The sequence below is a fragment of the Anastrepha ludens genome, chromosome 6 (assembly GCF_028408465.1).
Source record: "Anastrepha ludens isolate Willacy chromosome 6, idAnaLude1.1, whole genome shotgun sequence".
NCBI lineage: Eukaryota > Metazoa > Arthropoda > Insecta > Diptera > Tephritidae > Anastrepha > Anastrepha ludens.
In genome coordinates, this window is record NC_071502.1 from 101786253 (window position 1) to 101812157 (window position 25905).

Sequence of the window (25905 nt, forward strand, 5' to 3'; positions counted from 1 at the left end):
ATTTTTGCGAATGGCATCGTATGTTAAGCATTTCTGACACTTGCGAACTAGACAGCTGCAATATAAAAACAGACAAGCAATGGAGCGCGTGAAATTCCCAATAAATGTTTCCATCAATCAATGTATATCATTTTTTTTATTTAGTAAAAAAGTTAACGAAAGTAAACGATATTACTCTAGACTACAAATTGCTTTTTGCGCTAAGTCCCACAACGTGAGGAATCTGTCTACCCGATAATAGTTAGTATGTCAAAGCAAGCCTTGAGAGTTCTTCATATCTCCAGTTAAGCCGACTCATCTAATTCTTCGCTCCCTTTTGGTGCCACTTTGTTGAAACAGCCTGTGTCTTGGACCTACCGTTAGATCTTATTGATGCGACGACTGATGGCTTTACCGCTCTAAAGCTAGAATCCATACCGAGCGTTCTAGGTGTTATGCCTTTCAGTGCTTTATTCAGCTATAAAAATTGTGAAGGATCTGTAAGCTGTTATAGCAACAACAAATTCGACTTTTCCATCATACATATAATACATGTAGAAGAAGGCAAGGAAGTAGCTCCCTTCGTGCGTACTGCAAATGTTATTGGAATGAGCGTTTTATCCGTTTTATTAGTTTAAATAGGGTGTGACATTAATAAATAAAAACCCTATTTCCGCCTTCAGCTTTCGAGCTTTGTCTGTTCGCAACTCTTCCAAATATTCCAGCGACACCCATCTTCAGTCATTCACCTACGCATAGAAGCTTAATCTGTATTTCAACTCTTTCAATATGCAACATTTTTTTACGCTACTGTACATACTCCCGGAATCTTATGATTCTCTTAACGCTTCCTTTTTACCAATATTTATTTATGCCCTATGTTCAGACGCCACCGCTACTGCCACCGCGGCCACTGTAGCCACCTTCGCCAACATACCGACTTACTTAGTCAGCGCGCATTGATCGCTCTTGAATTCTTCACGGTTAAGCGCTAAAGATAGGTATGCATGTGTGTGCGGTTCGTTTCGTATATGCGCTGTCCACAGTTCGCATATCCATTTATCCACATATCCGCCGCCTAACCAACAGCCTGTCCATTTGCCCGATTGCCCGATTGTCCAATTGTCTATTTGGAACTTCTTGAAGTCAAGCAACGAACTTCATTCTTAACCTCAGCAACCGTGAACTTGATTAAAAAGCATTTCGCACATCACTCAGTTCACCAAACGAGCGCCAACAAACATACCTACAAGTATACCGAAATGAAAATACGTCGATGTACATATGTACGTATGTAGTATGTATACAGATATAAGTGTGCATGTGTTTGAATGACTTGTGAATGCTGTGGAGCCGTAGGGCATTGAGCAGCACTGCCATTGGATCGCATCACATTAGTAACCATCCCAATTGTTACCTGTCCTCAAACAAAAACAAAACTAACGAAACTATGTGTTGGATCGCAGCTCATGTGTGCGTGAGTGTGTGTGAATTTACTTGCCACTGCCAACACTGCCGTCACGGGCTCAAAGGATTAAACACAGCATTCACACACAAACAAATAATAGCCGAGTTTAAGCGAAGCAAAGCGACAAAGCGACAATACACACAAGTCAAAGAAGTCGAAATTAAAGTCAAAGAAGAAGTTAAAGACGAAGCCGCCGCGGTAAAGAATTACTTCATGACTGACTTCAACTTCGTCGTTGGCTTTAGTGTTCTTGGCCGTGAAGTGTTTGTGTCAGTTGGTGTTTTGCAGCGATCTAGAAAGAACGTGTCTTTCTCCCGTTCACGGATCCTATAGTTACTCAATACACACACAAATACATAACAACTGCACATATACATAGATATATTGTGGTGTAGTTCTATATATAATAGTGCAACAACTTGAAAAATTGGTTATTAGTGTTCGATTAATTGGCGGAAAGAGTCTTATTTGAAGAAGAAGAGTTTTGAAGAAGAAATGGCGAAAATTATTTTAATCTGTTTACTGAGCGTGTTAGCCTGCGTCTCAGGTTTGTACAACATACACACAAGCATACGTAAATTTAAGTGAATAAGAATTTTTACTAGAAATAAGTTTTTGGAAGAAGGATGGGATGTGTTGCTGATATGGAAGAAAATATATTTTTTTATAAATTTCCTTGCAAAAAAAATTTTTGATACAAAAAAGGCGTTTACCTAAATGTATGCTTTTTATGTACGAAAAAAAAGATATATTTTTTAAAAAACATCAATCACAGAGCCTCCGTTTGCGTGTCTTTCCTAAGTGTAGACTGTTGCATACAAAGGCTAACATAGGCAAGCATGGGATATTTTTAATATGTGCGGAGTCCTGTATGTATCTAGCGAAGGAAATTGTGGATCTAAAAAGTATATTCATTTTTTTTTAATCAGAAAATGAAGAATTATTTATTTATGAGCAGAAAAAATCACAAATTAAAAATAAAACAGAAAAAAGGAAATGTATATATAAAATATAAAAAACAACATATAAGCGCAGTTAAAAGTAATTAAATAAGTAAAATATAAAAATATAAAATAAAAAATTATAAAATATAGAAAGTCAGTTATAAGACACAATTAAAATAAAAAGAAAAAATAACTAACAAAACATTAAAAACAAAAATGAGTGATTGCAATGAATACCAATTGAATGGCAGCGTTCTTAAGCTTTTGTAAAAAATAACACTGACTTTTTTTCCTAATAATAAGTAGGGAAAATAATAAAAAAAATGACAAAAAATTCAAAAATTCAATTATGAAAAATATATTGTAGAAAATATATAAAAATAAGACATGGCAAAATAAAATATATAAATTATAACAAAATATATAAAATATAAATATAAGGGGTGACAGAACGTGAAATATAAAGAAAAATATTTTAACAAAAAATAAAATATATGATAAACAAGGTATGACAAAATATAAAATACAAAAAACAAGGTATGATAAAACATAAAATGTAAAAAAAATATATTATAAAAAAATATAAAATTTGAAATAATTAAAATTTAATTTTAAAAATAAGGCATGATAAAATAAAATATACAAATTATAACAAAAAATATACAATAAAATAAAAAAATAAGGAATGACAAAACGTGAAATATAAAGAAAAATATTTTAACAAAAAATAAAAATATGAGAAAGAAGGTATGACAAAATATAAAATATAAAAAACATATAAAATTTAAAAAATGGTGCATGACAAAATAAAATATACAAATTATAACAAAAAATATAAAATATTAAAAAATAAGGCATGACAAAACGTGAAATATAAAACGAATATTTTAACAAAAAATATATAAAATATAAAAAATATATTATTAAAAATTTATAAAATTTAATTATATTATTTCAAATTTTTTAAGTTTAAAAACAAGGCATGACAAAATATAAAATAGAAAAAATAAATTATATATTAACAAAAAATATAAAATATGAAAATAAGGTATGATAAAAAGTAAAATATTATATACAATATAAAAAAACAATTTAACAAAAATTATAAAATATAAAAATATATTGTAAAAACAAAATTCCAAACATTTGAAATAAATAAGTTTTAATTTAAAAAATAAGGCATGACAAAACATGAAATACAAAAAATGAGGCAAGGAAAAATAAAACATGTAAATTATAACAAGAAATATAAAATATAAAAAATAAAGTACGACAGAATATAAAATTTAAGAAATATATAATATTAAATATAAAAAACAAATATATTATATATATTTACTAGCGTACCATCGCCTGCTTCGCTAGGCGATAAATTCAATGATTTGCTGAAAGAGAATAAAATTAATACGAAGCAAAGCAAACTCTTTGATACAATTTCATTCGAACTTTATTGTAACACTTTTTGGTAGACAACGTTTTTCATCTTTCGCGTAAATAAATAATGACGATGGTTTGCCTACTCGTGAGCAAGCTACATACAATTGTCCATGAGAAAAAATTGGGTATTCTAAATTAATACCGCACATTTGTAGAGACTGTCCTTGCGCCTTATTAATTGTCATAGCGAAGGCAAGGCGAATAGGGAACTGCAAACGTTTGAAATCGAATGGTAAATCCGTCTGAACCAGTGGAATTCTGGGTATCAAAACGTCTTCTCCTTTGTACTTCCCTTTCAAAATTGTTGCTTCGATAACGTTACCCATTAGCTTCTTCACAGCGAGTCTGGTACCGTTGCAAAGTGGTGGCACATTAATGTTGCGCAGCATAATAATCAGTGCTCCAATTTTTAATCATAAATTATGAGGTGGTAGGCCTGGCAAATCGAGTGAGTTTAAAAATTCAGTTGGATAATTTACGACATCATCTTGATCAGTAATAGTGTCCATTGACTTACTTATATGCAACTATGTTACCAGGTGTTTGATCCAAAATAGCTGCATTTATATCATTGACGTCCTTATTTTTCCCAGCTAAAATTGCTCTTTCGCTGAGCCAATCATGGTTTTTGTAATGTTGAACTATGTTTGGAAATACACTCTGTATCAATGCCTCTTTAGACTGTGCAAAAATGCAGAAATTGTTAGGCAATGTAATCATTCCTGTTGGATCGACAGACATTTGGCCATTTCCGATTTTCAGTAATTGGTGTGAAAATTCAGCTGCTGACGGATCGTTCTGTTCAACTACACGTACGTTTGTAGCAAGTGTAAATACGATGATTTTAAGCATGCATTGATTTCATCTGCAGCCGTTGATTTTGGGATCACAGGTAATGTTTGCCTGAAGTATCCAGCCAATAAAATCATGGCACCTCCAAAGACTGCTCGGCTTCCTCGTAGATCTTTCAAAGTACTATCAAGTGCTTCCAATGGTTTCTTGTGTGCCATAGTACACTCGTCCCATACGATGAGCTTACATACTTTAAGAACTTTTGCCATTCCAGATGCTTTCGAAATATTACATGTTGGTGTTCCATTTACCTGCATATTCAAAGGCAACTTTAATGCAGAATGTGCTGTGCGACCGCCTTCCAGTAATGTAGCATCAATTCCGGAAGAAGCGAGTGCCAATGCAAAGTTATTATCTGATCGAATTGTTGCTAATATCGATGAAATCAAAAAGGTCTTTCCTGTTCCCCCAGAAGTATCCAAGAAAAACAATCCACCAGTTCCATGGCTAACATTATTCATGATTGTATCATCAACATGTTGCTGTTGGTCATTCAATTTCGTTAAATTTGATGTTACAAATGTGTTTAGTTCATTACAATCATAATGGTATTCACGCTCCAGTTCTCGATTGAGAACTTCGGATTGTGTTTTCGTTTCGTGATGAACAATTTCCGTCTTTGACTCGTTGTTCGTTGAATTTTCGTCTGAAACAACAATCACATTGTCCTCATCGATCTGAATTCCCATGTCTTGAAACATGCTCATATCGTTGGAGTTATCTGAATTTTGTGTATTCATGTGTTCATCCTCTTCGGTAAATAAATCCACAACTTTATTTAAATCTGCCATTCCGAAAATGTACTGTTATCTTTTTCAATTCGTATCAATCCGGGAACAATGTATTCTATTGTAATCTTATCGATATGAATACCCAAAGAAAACTGAAAAAACGAATTTTTTCTGCCACATCACATGGGGAAAGGTATAAAGTGGTGTGCTCTGGTGTGCGGTATTCGTAAACAAACCGTTTCAACATTTTCTTTGTTCTTACAAAATGTATATCTCGTTTGACGTAAACCCAAAAACAACTTCTGTCAAATCTCTGAGAGGCGAATAACTGTTTTCTTGTCTGGTAAACCTTGGTAAATCTATTATCCTTGGTCAATACACTTGTTGCTCTCACAAATGAACTGCACACAAAACACAAATCAGTAGTTCGGCTTTCGTGTATCTGTACTGAAGCATTTCTTTTCATAAAGAGCGTACAAACCTCTGTGTTTATGTTTACTCTCCGTCGAAAAAAAATTGCAACTTAGCAACACGACACAAATCGTTTCACAATAACGAAAAATTCGTATATTTATTCAAAAAAAGTTGTACACAGAAAATGAATTTTCACTAAAAACACAATTTGTACAATATTTTGATTTTTTCTTTTTTTTATATGAAGAAAATATTAAAAAAAAATTTTTTTTTGCTAAAAACCTTCCCCTAGTGGATCTCTATAATATGAAAAAAAGAACGAATAAAATTGGCCTCGTATCGGCCCAAAAAAATGCGTACAAACAAACATCATTTCATTTTTATATATATATATTAGATATATAATAATTAGCGCTTACACACTTTTTTGGACGTTTGGCCGAGCTGCTCCTTCTGCTTATGGCGTGCGTCTTCTTGTTGTTTTACAATTGAGGGAACCTACAGCAGATATTTTTTATGAAAAGCTTTTTCATGGCAGAAATACTCTCGCGAGTTTGTCTTTGCCGACCGTTATTAGAAACAACTTTTTCTATCAAAAATAAATAGGAGACATAAAAAACTAATTACATAAGTATAAAAAGATATACAAAACATAAGTTCTGACAAAATATAAAACGTGAAAAATATATTGAATAAAAAAGACAAATAGAAAATATAAAAAAATAGAAAAAATATATAGGTATAAGAAAATATAAAATATAAAATATATATAATATTATAAGAAAAATATAAAATTTAACAAAGAAGGAATGACATGCTTGATTAAAAACAATTCATTTTTTCAAAAATGTTGTAAAAATAATTTATTGCATTTCTACATAGAAAATTTACAATAAAACGATTTGCTAATGATAGAGCATTAACACTAGAATGGCTGAAACTTAGTATAATCATACTTTTATTCCCCATCGCGAAAAAGTAGGAATAACACATACTCGTATTCATTTACCGGATATGAGGGACGTGGAAGGTAACTACAATTATTAATAAACGCATTGTGTTTCTAATTGAAATTAAAAAGAAGTCAAAATTACTGCATTGGCAATCTATTGGTGTTAAGAAAAATCAATGGCTAGTTGAAAAAGTTTGCTTATTCGCCGCACGTCGGAGCCTTGTACGGATACCTTTGAATGATCGCCAAACGAAATTTTTATCTATTTTACGCATACATACACGGATTTCTTTTTTAGTTGTTCGATATTATTAGTTATCCAGTTATTTTTGTATACCAGTTAACTTAAATTTCCACAGAAATCTTCTACCGGACGACGATGCGGCAAGTTTGGTGGATTCCGTCAATTCAACTTTTCGCTTATTTAACAACTTCTGCGTTCTAGCGACGTAATGGTATGACGCTTTTTTAGGCCACTAGGCATAATTGTCTTGCTATTGTACTTTTAAGGAAAGGATTCAAAATTTTGCCTAAATATTATTTCTGTTATACTTCCTTGAACAAGGTATCGAAATTCTTTTCTCAGATATTGCGACTTAGATTAGTTTTGGTTCAAATTTATGTTTAAACTTCATTTTCAAATTGAACATATTTTGAAACGTTATTTTAAAAAAATTACCCATTGCCGGTACCAGAGATTTGCTGAGGGGAAAATGACTTTCGTCATCCAAAACGTATAATTTTTTATTGAAATTTCGTAGCATCTAACGGCATTGCGACTTAATTTTAAATATTTGTTAGAAAGTGTTTTTGATTCTGTAATTTCTCTTCTTCTGTTCTTCACAGAAACATAAGGAATATTTTTGTATAAATAATACACAGAGAAAACTACCAAAGAAATAGCAACAAAAAAATAAATATAAAACAAAATTAAAAATATAAAATATAAAAAAGTAATATAAAAATTAAAGAATTGGTATTATTAAAAATGAAAAAACGAATTAAAATAGAAGTAATGCAAAATAAAAAAAAAAAACAAATATCAAAATGAACTAAACAAAAAATCTTGAGTAACAATTCTGCCATTCAAATAATTGTCTAAAATTATGAAAAAAAAGAAATAAACCAAGATAAATCTGCCAACTTTTTTTCTAATTTTCAAAGTTTCGCTTACTTTCCAGATAAAAACATTTCTACTTTTTCCAAATGCATTTTCGAGCTTTTTCCCAATTTACGAATGGTCTCATAAACAAAAAACAATAATTATAACAATAAGTTAATCAATTATATATTCGCCGTTGGGGTTTACATCCTCTTCCCACCTCTCGACCAATTTGTTGATGCCGTTCTGCCAAAAATCGCCTAGACTGGTGTTAAAGAACTTGTTGAGCCAGTTTTTAAGAGCCTCTTTCTTATCGAAGGCAACGCCCTTCAAATGGTTTGACAGGGAGCGGAAAAGATGGTAATCGGTCGGTGCAAGATCCGGAGAATACGGCGGAGGCTGAAGGACCTCCCATTCGAGTTCTTGGGGAATGCGGCTTTGACGACTTACGGCAACATGGGGCCGGGCGTTGTCGTGAAGGAGTATGGTTTGACCATGTCGATCACGTCCGGCTTGACCATGCACACCCAGCCCCACCAAACACATATCATGATCTTCTTTGGCTTTGATCTTTGGCTTATCTCCTGGAGCCCCCCATTCCTTTATTTGCTTCATATTGATGTATAAGGACATTTTCTCATCTTCCGTGTCCCGTGTCGTGCAAAAAGCGTTGTTTATTCGAAGACAACTTTCTTTGTTTTTTTTTTTTCATAGAGTTGCGTGAGGCACCCAGGCCTCCAATTTTACGGTAAATCCCATTGAGTGAAGGTGATTGAGAATCGTTTTATGATCGCAGTTCATCTTTTCCGCCCAATTCACGACTGGTTTGGCGACCGATATCTTTCAAAAGTGATTTGAGACGCTCTTCATCGAATTCAGAAGACCATCCGTTGGGGGACGTGTCATCGACGTCGAAGTCGCCAATTTGAACTTTGCAAACCATTTCCCTGCTGTAGACACCTTCTCCATACACGTAGCAAATGTCCCGGGCTGCTTCGCTAGCTTTTTGACCTCGATGACAAGCAAAGAAGAGCAGGTGTCGAAAATGCTGATTTTTGCCTTCTGGGTATTCCATTTCTAAGCCTCAAAAGTAATAAAAATTTAAATAACTCAAAAATACAATTAACTTATATTAGTTTTGTGGAGCAGAAAGAGTTTTATCGAATGAATACTTACCCTTTGCCAAACAGCGAACAAATCCTTGCAAAATAAAATAAAATATAAAAACGCAACAAATTTCAATTGCTTGTTGGATAGTTCGAATAGGCGAATGAAGGATAAAATGTTCTCGAGGTTGGAAATTTACATCTTTTAAAAATGACAAAATTCTCAATTTCACCAATTTTTTGGTTGGGCTAAACTTTCCAACATTTTCAAATCCACAATATATTAAATTTCACAATACTTCTTAATTTCGAAAACAATTAGAGCAAACAAGAGATCACATGTGGCCCTAGTTTCCACATTGTAATTGTAATTAAAATTTATGCATTTATAAAAAATGATGGTTCGACAAGAAATTTGAAAACAGTTGTTAAGCCTTGGAAAACAAATGTTAAACTTGCAATGCGATTTATTTTCGAGGGGCTAAAGGCAAATTTGAATTTCCAAACTCTGATTGTGAATGAAAATAGTTCAATTGGAGTCCAAAATCTCTACGTAATTTTTAATAATTTTATGCCTCTATATGCAATTTAATACTATACAAAATTACTACTAAATTCATTCTAATTGGTTCCAGTTTTGTTTAGAGAAACAGGTCGAGATTGCCTTTATTCTTACTCTTTGACAAAAGTTTTCTATTTCCGAATGTTCCCATTTTAAATATGCCATGTTTATGTATTGACCCATTCCCAGTATTTTTTGACAGAACATATTTAAAATCAAAAGTACGCATCAAATAATGCTGATTTAAATTTGTGTTAATTCTAAAAGGATCGAGGAGTCTAATTATTCTGGAAAAAAGAAGGAATCATTTTTGAAGTGATGGAAAAATTTCGATATTTTGATAATGGTTTGTAGGAACCTACTTTATATTCTATGTAAAATAAAAAAAAAACTGTTAAGTGACTGAGCAGACACCATCCAATGCTTGACTACAGTTGGATAAGAAACCACTTAAGTATGGGAATAAAAATCTTAAAAAATTGTGTATACTGTTATAAATGCTCTCAGTGTAAATGGGTTAAGACCTTATGCCAAATCGTGCAACATATTGGTAGTCGAAATTCTGTTCTTCTTATTGTTAATTCTTATTTTAATCTATGTGACTTTATTTTTGCAACTTGTCTTTAATTTTCTATTGACAATACCTCTTGGCCACCGCCGTAGCCCAATGGGTTGTTGCGTGACTAACACTCGGAAGTGACCGGGTTTGAATTACCGGACATAAAGTACCAAATGATAAAAAAACTTGTTTTCTAATAGCGGTCGCTCCTCGGCAGGCAATGACAAACCTTCGAGTGTATTTCTGCCACGAAGAAACTACTCATGAAAAAACCATTTGCCGTTCGGAGTCAGCTTAAAACTGTAGGTCCCTCCATTTGTGGATTACCATCAAGACGCCCAACACAAATAGCAGGCGGAGCTCGACCAAACACCTAATAAAGGGTGTAAGCGCCAATTATTTATTTTATTCCTATTTTTATAAAAATATTTACTAAAAAATAACTCACCACCAAATGAAAAGTGAAAAAAAAATCGGGCATCGTAAATCGTTATGACACACCGTCATTAAGGTGCTAGGCATTTACTCAAATAATAAATGAGTATATAATTAAAATAGCACCAAATTAAAAACTTAAGTTCCGCTTACCCCATACTTTCGTTAACTGTTAATCGCATTTCACAGTTAATAATTTCAAAAATTTTTGTTATAAATTTATTAGAACTTTATTAGAACAGCGAGCGCGATTTTTTGTTGCCGCCACTAACTCATTTAACATAAAACCATAAAAGCTCAATAACTAATATAGCCAGCGGCCTTATTTGTACAAGTTAATTGTTAACGGTTCCACCAACAGTTGGCGAGGAGCAAATCAAATAATTCGCAGTGCATTGAGAATATTAATATAGAATATGACATAAAAAAGAACCACATTGATTATTACTTTAGGCTATTGGAGAAATCGATGATTTGTTAATTTTCAGCAAGTGGAGCCAAATTGATTTGATTGAGGAATTATGTACTATAAATAATTACCATTATAATTATACTTCTACTTATACAAAATTTAAATTGGCAGGTTGTTCACCTTAAATTAAAATGCTCTCCTCTTTAATTCTCTATTTGCTCGAACTGTATCTTAAACAGGCGAAATGTTATTTACACGATGTTATTTTGTTGCCATTTGCATAAAGTTTACGAACTTGTTAGTGCTCCCTGTTAAATGTGTGCATAACATTGACGCCTACAGCGCTGTAGCTGACATAAAAGAACAAATACCTTAATTCGTTTTTAAGATTAATGTTTCAGGATATCTACTTTTAGTTTTCAGATATGTTCAAAGATTCTTTTTGTTTTTATTTTTATTTTTAATTTTAACCTCTTGACATAGCCTATTTGATAACCTTTTGTTTTTACACTTATGCGGCGATTTTTGTGTGTCAAAGAATGAAAATAAGAATAAATATAATAATATAAAATAGTATTAGTAAAAACTAAAGGGTTTTCCAATAACCGGTGTTATTTTGATTTGATTATTGATTATTAAAGATTTTTTATGGGCGGAATTGGATGGTATTGATCTGGACAACGTTTATTTTCAACAACACGGCGCTACATGCCACACAAGTAATGAAACCATTGATCTTTTACGGAAATAGTTTCCCGACCGTGTTATCTCTCGAAGAGGTGATCACAATTGGCCACCGAGTTCTTGTGATTTAACACCTTGTGACTTTTTTCTTTGGGGCCACGTGAAAGAGAAGGTCTATGCCAACAGCCCAGGGTCAATTCCAGACCTCAAAGATGGAATTCATAAGGTTATCAAGGAGATAGGGAAGCCAATTTGCAATTCATTTATGGAAGACTTCATGAAAAGGATATTGTCCTATAAGCGTGGTCGTGGTGGTAATTTGCCTGATGTTATTTTCCACTATTAACGGCATACCTTCCTCTTTATAATGAAATAAACATCCGATCATTTATATTAAAAAATAGCAGTTTTCTTTGAATATCAAAATAACACCTGCCATTGGATAACCCTTAAAAAAAACAAAAGCTTTCATTCCGGAGAGCCTCCCCAAAGAGGTATTGCAGCCTAAGCTGAGCATTTTGTAGCTTTGTCCACTAAATGAACATTTCAAGCTCATTTCATTTCATTTCAAACCCTACCGTGCGCATGACTAAAATGGTTTGGTAAAGCGCTGGAAAGTGTGGTACACATAGCCTTGCAGCCACACTGGATGGGTTTCAGGGGATAAGCGAAAATCAGAGCTATTTTTTCGTTTTTAAAAGGTATATCTGCGTTTGATACTCTGCCCAGAGTGTGAACGCAACGATAGTTTGGTTGAAACTTCCGCTCTCTGCTTGAAAGCGCTTGGGGCTTCGGTAAAATGTTATGAATTATGGTGCTCACACTCTCCAACGTAAACGTACGCCCGTATCAGCTGACAGGATGAAACTAATGAGAACCCCATGTATATGAATTCTCAGCACCCTTCTGTTCCGTAGTATCGTAGATGGTTGTTTCATCGTGCCAGCTGATACCGGCGTACGGGCGTACGTTGTTGTTGGGGAGTGTGAGCACCATTAGCATCAAAGCGTTCCTTAACTCCTTGGGTGTGGATTTATTTGAGAAAATATTTACATGTAGGACAATGGACTTCTTTTTGGGTTGCTTGCAGTAGATGTAAAAGTACTACATTTTATGTATGACTTCATTTTAGAGTGGGGAAAAATAAATTCATTATTTTGGCGCAAATGGCTTAAAAGTGTTTTATAATCGATCTTTACCTCCTGGGCGATGCTAAGGCTACTAACATGCCGGTCAACTTCGGTTATTTCTATGATTTTATCGACATTTTCTTTAACATCAAAAATTCCTGAACGGAATCGACGAAAACAAAATTGCGCGTAATATGCCAAAGGGTGGTTTTTTCAGAGCTATAGGAAAGTTTTTCAAAAAAGCACACGTAAAATTCAGAAAAATGCATGAAATTTTTATGTAAATCGAAATTTAATGTTTGAAGATTATTTCATGCAAATGTTGACCGCGACTGCGCTTCAAATGGTCCATCCGCTTAGTCCAATTTTGGTCCAATTTTGGCATACTCTTTCCAATGTTTCGGCCGGTATCTCACATATAAATGCTTTAGTGTTGTCTTCCAATGCGTTAATTGAAGCAGGCTTGTCTGAATAGACATAAGCTTTAACATAACCCCTCGGAAAATAATCTAAAGGCGTTATATCGCACGATCTGGGTGGCCAATTGACAGGTCCCGAATGTGAAATAAAATGTTCACCGAACTCGCCTCTCAGCAAGTCCATTGTTACGCGTGATGTGTGGCATGTGGCACCGTCTTGCTGAAACCACATGTCATGCTCTCTCATTTTATGCAAAAACAAGTTGGATACATTTCACGGTGGCGCTCACCATTCACAGTTACGTCACGATTCGCAGTATCTTTGAAGAAGTACGGTCCAATGATACCTCCAGCCCATAAACCGCACCAAACTGTGACCTTTTCTGGATACATTGGTAGCTCTTGCAATACTTCTGGCTGATCTTCACTCCAAAATCGACAATTCTGCTTATTTACCTACCCATTGACCCAAAAATGAGCTTCGTCGCTGAACACAATTTTTCGACTTGAAACTTTCTTAACAGAACACGCATTTTTATAATAAAATTCAATGATTTGCAAGCGTTTTTCGTTTATAAGACGATTTATGGTTAAATTATAGACCGAACTGAAGATGTTTGACAGTGAAACAAAACACGAAATGTGCGTCAGCTGCTTAAACCAGCTGTTTAAAAAGATAATAGCTAAAAAAATCACCCGTTATTACAGTATCGGCACCATAAACACCACTCACAATTTCGGCAGTTTGCTGCCTGGCTTTCATTCTCGCCTTTATCAAAGCAAAACTTTAAAATGCACAGAATACTCTCTTTGTTGACTTCCATTGTTAACACCCTGTAACTCACAACTGAATGGAACAAACCAAACACAGCAAACAATTTTTTTTAATGTGAAATGTCACTTTGACAACGAGCATAAACTTTAAATTGTTTGATCAATACTTTACGAGATTTCGATCTCTACAGCCATCACATGCCGACAACTGTGCATGTTAAATATTGACTAAACGCATATCGCGTCCTAGACACGTCATCCGCTCCTAGGGCAAACAAGTACATGACGTACTTCGGACGTCGAATGTACCCAAAGGTTAAAAAGCATCGCGGTGGCCAATTCCTTCACTCTGCTCAGATCCCTCATTTTATTACTGGACCATGGCGACGAGTTTGGCTACGTTCCACTTATCATGTCTATGAGAGAGAAGGTATCTGACTAATGACATGTCTGACTATTCCTTCATAATTACGAAGCAACTTGTAAGGTGTTGACTGGCACCGGAGGTACAACAAAATGATAACTTATCAGTAAGTAAAATCGACGGCGCTACATAAGCCCAGTCATTATAAAAGTGTCAGCTGTCTAGCAGGAAGCATGCAAAGAGTTAGAAGACACACTGAACACAAAAATCTGATTTAAGTGATAATCACTTTGGAGTATTTTCTAGGCCAATAAAGTAATGATAACTTCATTCATAAACCTTAATTGTAAGCCAGAATTGGCGCCATTCTCTGAAAATTTGTAGCTCTTAGCAAACACGATAGCAGCCATAAATCTTTTTCATTCTTGGCTAGAAAAAACGGATTTGTGGCATACACTTGGTATGAAAAGGGGGGCTTCCTATTCCAACTTAGGCCGTTTTGTTCTTTTCTGTGCTTCTTTTGTTTAATTTAACACTTGAAACCAAATAAATGCGACTCATATTGAATGAGTCATGTGTGTATGTGACCAAACACATTTTTTGTTTTGCCTTTTTCATTTTTAGTTTGTTTGTTTCTGTTGACCTTTTTCAATGCACTACCCAAAAGGAGCGCGCGCATACCGGTCCCATTTACGTGTACGGACATTCCTTAAGGCACTTAGGCATACAAACATAAAATGTTGCATACATTTGTATTAACGCAGTATGTAAATATATGCACGTATGTAAGTGCATTGCTTAAGAAAGCCAATCAGACAGCCATTCATCCAGCTTTAGCGACACAGGAGGTGACTGTCACGTTTTCTCATCTTCGACATTCGTCAAAAATATCGTTTTTAAAGAAGTAAAACAAAAAATATGCATACTTATAAGAAAAACAATTAACATATGCATAAACATACATACATACATGCATACATACACACACATATGAATGCTTTGAGTGGAAGAAGTCGAAAATATCAATGAAAGCACACGACGACTCGTCTGCTAAGTAAATATGTGCATGAGCATGTGGATGTTCGTATGTACGTATGTATGTTTGCATGTATGTATATGCTGGGTATGTTTGTATGGAGTAAAGTGTGTTTGTCACAATTGTTGGCATTCTTTTTTGCCACCCAGCTGCATGGCTGAGGCGCGCTCTACCCACCTCTGCCGCCTGGACGACGTTGGTTTGCTTGTAGTTGAAACAACAAAAATAAATAAATAAATGAAATTAAACGAAAAAACCAAAACCATTTGTACTCTCCTCCTTATTAAAACTATGCTCACACTTCGAGGTGCTGCAAACATTCATCGGAAGTGGGAAACTCATGTCCAGAATAATTTATATACTCGAATTGTACTTAGATACCAACGCGGATTGAGTCCCTTAACCAACAAGAAAATAATAGAAATTTTATTTAAAAAGTATAAAAAACGTTAATGAAACAAACAGACAATACGATTTCGCTTTTATATACATATATATATATATATATATACACACACATAGATACGTACTTGCAATTGCAACACTTGATGGGTTTAGCTCAAAAATAGTAAAAATGAATTAATAAAATAAAATAAGTTACATACCCATAGAGGCTATTTATAACGCTGTTCAATCGTAATTTGTATTCGCAGGGCAACGCATCACCACCATTCACCTGGATGGCGTTCAATACTTCATTAGCCGCATGAATCCCTATTCACCCGAACTCAACTATTTCCTGGCCTATCAGTATTGTCGTTCATTAGGTCTGCAATTGGCGTCCTTTGAAACAAAAGAGAAAGCTGAGTCGATGACCACATACTTGAAGAATGCCGGCTATGGCAATTATGATTTCTGGACTTCCGGTAATCGCTTGGGCACCGGCATGTTCCTATGGATGAGTACTGGGCTGCCGTTTAATGCGACTTTTGACTTCTTCGAGAATTCAGCTGATGCTATTCAAGCCGGTCTGCTAGATCCAGTTGATCACAATAGCAATACATCACCACAGCGGACGGCGCGCGACAGGTAAGTGACGAGGAATGATGACTAAGTGATTTTATTTTAAGCGAGTAATATGAAACTCGGCCGTCGTAGCTGAAAGGGTTGGTGTGTGACTACCACTCCGTGCATGAAACAACAAAATGATAAAACAAGTTTTTTCTAATAGCTGTCGCCCCTTGGCTGGCAATGGCAAACTTTCGAGTGTATTTCTGCAAAGCTCCTCATAAAAATATCTGCCTTTCGGAGTCGGCTTAAAACTTTTGGCCCTTCCATTTGTGCAAAAACATCAAGACACACGCCACAAATAAGAGGAGGAGCAACGCCAAAGACCTAACAAAAGTGTGCGCGCCAGTTATTTATATTTATGTAGGGAATGTTTAAATAAAACAAAACAGCGTGAATTTTCAGACAAATTTACTTTATCTCCCGTCTGAAGCTACATACATGCGCCAACGTTTAACCCAGTCCTCCATGCACCTCGACGCAGGTCGACGAAGGGATGGCCTTCAGCTCCTTCGTCGCATTCTCTTTGATCTCCTCTATCGACTGAAATCTCCTTCCACGAAGTGGTAACTTCAATTTGGGAAACAAAAAGAAGTCGCACGGGGCCATACCAGGTGAATACGGTGCTTGCACGATGGTATTTACTTGGAGTTTGTTCAATTAATCCAGCACAATTTAGGCTCGGTTGTCATCATGCAAAATCCAGGATTACAGAATACAGCCCTACCAACATAACAATAAACCTCAAGTTTTTCAACATTTCAACCAACTTAAGACACCTGAAGCTTTCGCTCAGTCTGTCTTTGGGCTACATTAGAGCTGCTCTTAAAAAGTAGTTCACGCGGTCAAAAAAAGCCACCCCGAGCTTTTGGAGAATCCAAAAGACCTCCAATGAAACTGGTCTTCAAAAAAATAGTCGCTCAGAAAACTGCAGCGCATTCCTCGAAAACAGGGGTATTCGCACAGGAAGTGCGGAGCAAATGTTACCTCTTCTTTGTCTCGAAAACTTATACAAAAATGATTATTTGAGGCTCCTAACCTAGCGGTCATTAGGGTAATAATTGTACAGTGCCCCAATATTGTTCACGTGAAAAGTTGCGCATTTCTGCCTCAAATGTTTAGAGAGAGTCGTGTTCTGCCTTCATCGTTCACTGAATATGAATAAAAGTGAATGTTGTGCTCTGCAGATATCCAGATTAAAAGTTGACACGTCACCTGCTGTTCTAGACTTCTTCCTAGCCTGCGAAATCAGAAAACCCAGCAGGGCTTTTATGCTTGGAAGCGCTTGAGAAGCTTTATTAGAGGTTTTCCTAGTGCACTACTCTATGTGCTTTTCAATTTTCAAAACACCACCATGGCCTGAGATCCAGTACACGCGGACACTATGTAGTCTAAGTTTTTGCCTCACTATTTTTGTATTAGAGAACCAAGGCTCATCCGCCTTCTGAGGGAATTAGATTTGCTTCGGATTCGGATTTCTCGTTACTTCGAGCTTCCAAAAGGACATATTCACTTTTTTTTAAATAGTTAGCTCGTCAGCTTTATCAAGTCAATCCTTTTCCGCGATATAGTCTATACCAAGAACATGGTTACAAAAAGTGCTTATTATATAAAGGGTGATCAATTTAGATGTATCGAATTATAGTAGCGCTGTCTTGTTGGAACCAAATGTTGTGGAGATGACGGGCTTGAACTCCCGGCATCAAAAGTCGTTTATGATGGCGCGATAGCATTCATCATTCACTGTTACATTGGCGCAAGTCTCGTCTTTGAAGAAATATGGGCCGATGATTCCTCTAGCCCATAGGTCGCACCAAACGGTTGTTTTCAATGGATATAATGGCTGTTCTTGAATGGCTTCGTGATGCTTCGGGTAAGCCAAAAATGGATCTCATCGCTGAACATCGGAAGTTTGCCTGAGCGTGCGATGAACTCTTTCCACAGAGCGTCGATCTTCGTAATACAATCGTACGATTTGTAAACATTTTATTTAGTAGTCACGCGTGCTCTGTCAAAAACAGGATATTGGAAAAAGTACCTCCAATCTGATCACCCTTTAGTAGTTACTAATTCTTGATTTACTTTTAATCACCAATTTTTTTATTTGAAAATTGTTCGCACTGCTAACTTTCGTTCCTTTTCACCATTTAACCCTCTACAGCAGTAGCGGCGCCGAGAAGGGTTGCGTCATTTTGAAACAGCCAACCTTAAAGTGGATGCCCGAAGATTGTTCGGCCGTGAAAGATTTCATCTGCGAACAGACCCGATGCTATTACTATAACTACGGCAGTATTCCAGTCTCATCGGCGCAGGGGTAAGGACACCAACCAATACTCACTGAATAAATCAACCTACAACAAAACAATAAAAAATATCAAAAGAAAAAAACACAATCACTCACTGACAATATCCACAAAAATAAGCAGAAAATAAAAATAAATAAAATAAGTAAATGAAAAAGGCGAGAAGTAAGAAATAAATAAAAGAGATCACAAAAATATTTAAAAAAATTAATTAACAAAGAACAAAAAAAAAAGGGAAATGAAGGAGAAACGAAGTGCAGAAGTCTTAAAAAAAGTATTGTAAAAATTATCGAAAGAATATTACAAAAATTTGAGCAACACGACAAATATTGGCACAAAACAACTAAAACAAAAAACAAAGAAAATATTTAAGGATTTAAGAGAAATAGTAACAGCAGAGTGAACTTGTGAAATTGTTAATTAAAGTAATCTATTTTAACTACTATTCCAATTTTTGTAAAACTGAGTATATACATTCACCAACACAAGCGCATCAATGAAGCGTCAATAAAAATACATACAAATATAGGTGAGCTAAACCCCAAATCATAAAAATACAATAAAAATAGAGATAAAACACATAAGCAAAAACTAATACTTCATTAACTCGAACACAGTGACTCGGAAAATTGTTCAGCGCAAGCTAAAGATATTTTTTATATAACGATTTTCTTTATAAAAAGAAAACTAATTATAGGATTTTGTTAAAAAAATGTGTTTGATTTAAGAAAATTGAAAAAACAGTAAAACTAAAATGAAATGATAACGAATGAATAATGAATGAGTGAACTCTTGAGTTCGTTGAAATTCGGTTTGAAATAAAATTACTATAATTTAAAAAGCGAGTTTACACAAAATATACGTGTTTTGTTTTTTATAAACTTTAGTTTTCATTTTTAATGAATAATTCTAGGAGCACTTTTTTCGGCTGCTCAAAGATTAACGATAAATTAGGTTATAATTTAGAAGCAAAGTTTTGGAGAAGGAGGCATATAGGAAAAAAATTTACAATTATTCGTCATGAAAGGAGTTTTCAAACAATTTTGGTGCGAGACTACCATTCGGAATTTAGAGAGAACGTTGTTTCGAGTCTCGCTGAAACACCAAAATGAAGAAAAAGTTTTTTCTAGTAGTGGTCGCCCCTCGGCAGGCAATGGCAAACCTCCGAGTGTATTTCTGGCATGAAAAAGCTCCTCATAAAAAATATCTGCTATTCGGAGTCGGCTTAAAACTGTAGGTCCCACTATTAGTGGAACAACATCAAGATGCACGCCACAAATAGGAGGAGGAGCTCGGCCAATTAAAGCATAAAAGTCGGGCCTCAATCTTGTTTTGAAAATTTGCCATCATGAAAATATGTATGCAAAAATTCTTTCTGTTTAGGAGGCAAATATACAACTATTTTCAATTTTTTTTTTCACTGGTTCATTGCATCAAGATTTAGTAGATGTATAGGGGTTTTCGATTGGATTTCAGGAGAAACAAATTGAATTTCTGTGAAAATAAAGAATATACAATAATACATATAAAGGGTGTAGGGGTAAAGGGTGTTTTTTAAGAGTTTGAAAACTTAAAATGACAATTTAAAACAGAAATGTTGTTGGAATGAATTTTAGTTATCAGATATAATCTCATGGCATTTATTTTTTAAATATGATATGCGGCATGGTCCATTTCCTCGGTCAAATTTTTGAAAACTTTTTCCAATAAATCCGAATAAGAAATCTAAATGAGCCCAATCAGCAAAAATGCGACGCAAACAATGGTCACTTAGCTCCATTTCTTGCACGAGCTGCCTATAAAATCCACGTAAACCAAGAATAATTACATAAAATTTGACACTTAGTCGAAGAACAAATGCCAACAAATTGAGAACGACGACGAATCGAGATTTCGGCGTCCTCTTTAACACTTTGCTCTATGAATTTCGCACTTTATTTTTTATTTTATTTTTTATTTTTTGCAAAGTTAATTTCCACAATTTGGAAGCGTTGTGCTGGCGTTAAATGATTCATGATGACTCGCTTACTGAACAAAAATTACAACACATTTTGCCATCCTTAATGGTCAAACCATTGTTATCGATATCGATAGCTCGGATGCAGCTTTAATAAAAAAATCACCCGATTGTTGTCATAAATTCATGCCGAGACATGTTGAAATGCATTGAGATGTAGCAAATGTGTGGAAATTTGCAAGCAATAATGGCAAAAAAAATTTTTTTTAACAATTTCAAAATTTAAGCATTTTGTTTCGATTTAAGGACAAGCAAAAAATTAAAAAAAAATAATAATAAATTTATAATTATCATAAATGTATGCAAAATTATACCGAAAAAGTTATGGGAAAATTTTAAAAAGAAAAACTAATTTTTATTTTCAGATAATAAAAAAGGGCTTATTACAATAAATCTTAACAGATATTCATAAAAAAAATGTTTCGGAGCTTTTGAATTTCTTTTTAATTTCCCCACATTTGCAGTTCGCTATTTGCCTTTCCAAGTATCAAAAATTCAAACAATTCAATAAATTTCTCTACAGAGAAATCAAAAACTATTTATTCGAAGGAGTATTTTAAAAAGTAGGCATCACATTTAGAGATTTAAAGAGAAGAGCGTTGAAAAAATGCAAATCGACAAACAAACGATGCGCTGGAAAAACTGCGAAAAAAATCGGAGTAAACCGCTTTAAAGTATTGTATGCCTTTAGGAATAAATGAAAACAAGAGAGTGTAAATAAATGCCACTAGGAGTTTTTCGCACAACGTGAAGTAGGTGATTAATGTTATTTTTTTTTACTTTGGCATGGTACGAAGGAGTAAAGGTAGAAGTGGCAGTCGGTCTTGCCGATGCCTTGGCATGCTTCCAGTAACTCATCATCAATAGAAAGGCTTCCTCATAAATTAATCTTTAGGAAAATTTCAATTTATTTTTTATTTGGTTGTAGCTTCAGCGCTAAACATTTTCGATTTTTTAAGCAACAACTATACAGTGCAAAAAAATTTGCAGAAAATTTTGAAAAAAAAATTAAAAAAAATGTTGAATTTTCTAACACTGAAATACATTATGTATATATAATACAGATTTTGAGAGGGTTTAAAAAGTTGCTTAAAATTATAAAAGAACAAAACAACAAACACAGAAAAATTTAAAAACTTGCTTAGCTGTCACAAATATTCATTAAGTGTAGTTTCGAGAATTATGAATGAATATCAAACGGCAGTAGGCTAATCTCCTACCCTGTCAGAAATCAAATAGATTAACGAAACCAACGCAAGTCGAATCTTGTCGAGGCCCTATGCTCCCAAAAGGCGGGAACAATGAAAAAACAAAATCAAAGAAAATCAAACGGCGCTTTAGTGCAATTTGGGGGGTACCAGAGTGGCACTTCAACCTTTTTATTTCAGCAAATGAGCTCAAATTATTTTAACTTAAAAAATAACAAAACTGTTAAAAAAATTCCAACAGAAATCGATGGAATTTCACAAAGAAAAAAACCTCAAAATTAGATGAAAATTTTCAGTAGGAAATAATTTTGATAAAAATTTTTATCGCGAATAATTTAAGTGTCTCTTAAAATTTTAAGATTAGGAATTTTAAAAAAATTAAAAACTTAAAAAATTAAAAAGAAGAAGAAAAAATATGCACGACATTTAGAGTTTAATAAAATTGTGGGATTTTTAAGAAAAAGTAGATTTTATTCGAAATTTTTTTAATAAAAACATGCGCTGGATAAGAAAGTCCGCGAAAAAATAGGAGAAAATAGAAAATTGTAACTTTCAAGAAATAAAAAAAGTATTAACGAATTCTAGATTTGGATAAAAATTATGAATAATAATAAAATTTTACATTCTTCAAAATTTGATATATAAAAGCAGGCGTTGAACCATAAAACCCGCAAACAAGGCGAAAATAAAAAAATAAAATAAAAAAAGTATTAATGAATTCTAGACTTAAATAAATATTATGAATAATAAAAGAAAATAGAAATTCTTCAAATTCATACGAAAGCCGCAAAAAAAGGAGAAAATAAAAAGAATGTAACTTTCAAAAAATTAGAAATTCGAAAAATAGAAACTTGCACTGCACAATTTCCCGAGTCACTGTATGTGCCTTATTTGCATCTAATCGTTTTTATTAAGCGCAAATACAAAATATTAGAACGTTATAAGGCAATTATTCTGTCATTTTCAAGTTCAAATAACGTTTCATTTCGCTACTAACAAAACAACAACCACAACAACAACAGCAATATAAAAATAGCTTATGCTCGTATGCGTTAAAATAAATGTAATCTCTCGACATTAGCCATAAATCAGTTTTGTAAGCTTAGTACCCATCTCCACATCTACACGCCCACATACAACACACCCGTATTCGTACATGCTCGTATTGTATTCGTACTACATAGTATTCATACTTTTTATGATCGTACTAACCTGTTTAAAATCTCGTTTTTTTGTAAAAGTTGATAACAAATATTTTTATGAATTTCATGGTTTGGGGCTTAGCTGCTTGTACAACACAGAAAAAAAAACATCAAAACAAAAAAAAAATGGAACGAAAACATAAAAACAAATTACAAACAGACAATAAGAAATGAAATTGCCATGTTTTGGTGCCTATCACTGATCGACTACCAATAAATCGTACGTTAAGGATTACACACCTCTTTTGTTGCTATTGTATCGGTTAACTCCAAGTACAGTTGTTTGTATGTACATATCTATGTATAAGTAGTGGCTTAAAACTCATACTTTTTTGCACCTCTAACAGCTTTATGTGACTTGCATGTGTAGGCGTGGGTGTGTGTGTGTGTGCCCGTACGATTTGTTACACGGTCGAAAATACCGCTACGGCAAATTAATGTGCATAAGAGCATACGCACACACTCACACATGTACGCACGCACGCACGCACAGACTACCATGATTTTCACAAAATTTCCAACTAGCCTCAGTTTTTTACTACCGAAAATGTAGTTCTAATTACATTTTTAATTGCTTTTCCTTTCACCTTGTCTTCGCACACAGCCGTCCCGTCACCTCTACAACTTCACGTCCCACTGTCGACCTAACAAAGCTGAGCCTATCCACAACTCCGTTACCGCTCACCATGTCCACATACACACCTTTCTCGAAGCGTTCACATCAGGATGATCACGATGAGCCGCAATTGTCATTCGTCTCCTTGAATCTCGATCATGATCTTGAGAGCGCCGAGGAAGAAGCGAAAAACGATGAACATGAACATGAACACGAACACGAACAGGAACATGAACATGACAACTTTGATGCTGAAGATGAAGACGAAGATGATAAGAAGCGTACACTGCCCGTATACGAGAACAACAATTTGCATGCCATCAATAAGGAGTCCGTCGAACAACATGTCGAACAAGAAGCACACCAAGATGCCCAACAAGACGGGGGCGAAGAGGAAGAAGATGAGACTGCTAATGAGGAGAATATTTCTGTCTCGCATGAGGATAGCTCCGATGATGTGGACACCAAAAGCAACAGTGTTGGCGAACATCAATTGAAAACATTACCTGTACCGGCTATTGCTGCACCCGCCGAAGTGCCCACCGTCGAAGTGCGTCTAAAGCAGATTTCGCAAGAAATCGAAAAGATGGCTGCAGCCAACAATGAGAATCAGCGTCATAACAATGCGCCCGTGGGTGTGCTCCATCATGACAACAACGACGTCGATCGACAATCATTCCTCTCACTCACCGATCTCATACGTACGCTTCGCCCCAACAATAAACAAATAATACCGCAAATCGATTCGGATTATTCGAATGCTATGCGCGTACTCGGCGAGACTTCCGAGGTAGTTAACAATGAGGAGGCGCACAAATTCTACGACAAGGATATGCATTAAAGAGAAGAAGATTTGTGAAAGAGAGGCATAAAAACGCAGAGATGGAGTAAAAAGAAGATAGAAGCGAGAAAAATTAGAAATTAAAAGGGGAGATATCGAGCGCAAGCGCAGCAAAAGCGTGAGAACATGCACAATTGCAGAGCGGAAACGGAGATAATACCCTACATATACATAATTACATACAGATCTGGCGATCTCGAATTTACTTTTACGCGGTACAAACTTTAAAATTGGCACTTTAAAAGGAATAACGAAAAGAAACTATGAATATGAAAAATTGTGCCCACCTCTTTTGATGAATAATCTCTTCCAAAGTAACTATTGATCTTCAACAAAAAAAAAATATCCTATATTTAATAATTTTGTCCACGGGCCACCGTCCTACAAACCCTCTAACTATACGACGATGCCTTAAAGTTTAGTAATAGTATGCTGCAGTGAAATATTTTTTACGATTTAAAACAAATCTTTGGAGCCTGAAAAGTATCAGAATCATTGCACGCTTCGGCAAGACGGTAGACTCACTTATTTGCCACAGGCAGATGAGTACACGAGACAAACGCAACTTTGCTCTCTCTTTCGGGCGATCCATTATTTTACCGAGGCGTGTGAGTACTTTCATGGCGTTAGTATTAACAATTAAAAGTGAAAAGAAAAATAAAAATAAATACATATAAAGATTAAATTATATTTTAGTATGCGCTTGCAAAGAAATTACTTAGTACTGAACTTTCAAGAATATATTTGCAATAATTTTATTTTAAATTATAACAAATTACATATACATATACACACCTATACATACACATATTATTAATAAATATTTTATTCGAAATGAAAGTAAAAAATAAATTGTAATGAAACAACGTACTTAGTTCGAGTGTGTACGAATTATGTAATATGTACTATACAAAATAAACAGTTACAATAGAAAGTATGTACCACAATCGATTGCTATCGGCAGTAAAACTAGACTTTTAAGTTAAAAATGATATGTATGTATTTGCAAATACACATCCCCGCTCAATGCATACGTAAGCATGTGAGAGTGTTATGTGTATTCAATAAAAATATACAAAAACCCATAAATGTTAATGAGTTATTAATGGATCTTTTTGTAAAAGGTGGTCTCCCTCTGATATCTTCATTAATCTCAGCTAATGGAAATGCCAGAAAATGTGGGTCGTGTCAGAATGAGAGGGGTGTGAGATGAGGAAGCAGCGATTAAGATGCAAATATTTTATAGGGGAATAATGTATCTGAAGCGCATATGTATTATGTGAGACAGCCAGGCAGCCTTATAGTCGCTGCAATCTCACATAATAACATGAAGGTCATGATGACAACGAA

General features: G+C 34.6%; 1 protein-coding gene across 6 annotated transcripts; it reads left to right on the forward strand.

The window, feature by feature from the left end:
• The first annotated feature begins 1734 nt into the window (after positions 1 to 1734).
• On the forward strand, positions 1735 to 25632 carry LOC128867845 (uncharacterized). 6 transcript variants are annotated; one of them, XR_008455031.1, is made up of 4 exons: positions 1735 to 1994; positions 16014 to 16389; positions 18530 to 19200; positions 23703 to 23789. XR_008455031.1 is itself a non-coding variant. In XM_054109397.1 (4 exons), the coding sequence occupies exons 1-4, from the start codon at positions 1943 to 1945 to the stop codon at positions 24553 to 24555; spliced, it is 1434 nt and encodes a 477-aa protein (XP_053965372.1). In that variant the 5' UTR covers positions 1735 to 1942; the 3' UTR covers positions 24556 to 25632. The 6 variants fall into 6 exon arrangements, 4 of the variants coding, with proteins under 4 accessions (XP_053965372.1, XP_053965373.1, XP_053965375.1 ...); XR_008455032.1 differs by having other exon boundaries at positions 18533 to 19200; XM_054109397.1 differs by having other exon boundaries at positions 18530 to 18682; positions 23703 to 25632.
• The last annotated feature ends 273 nt before the right edge of the window (positions 25633 to 25905 follow it).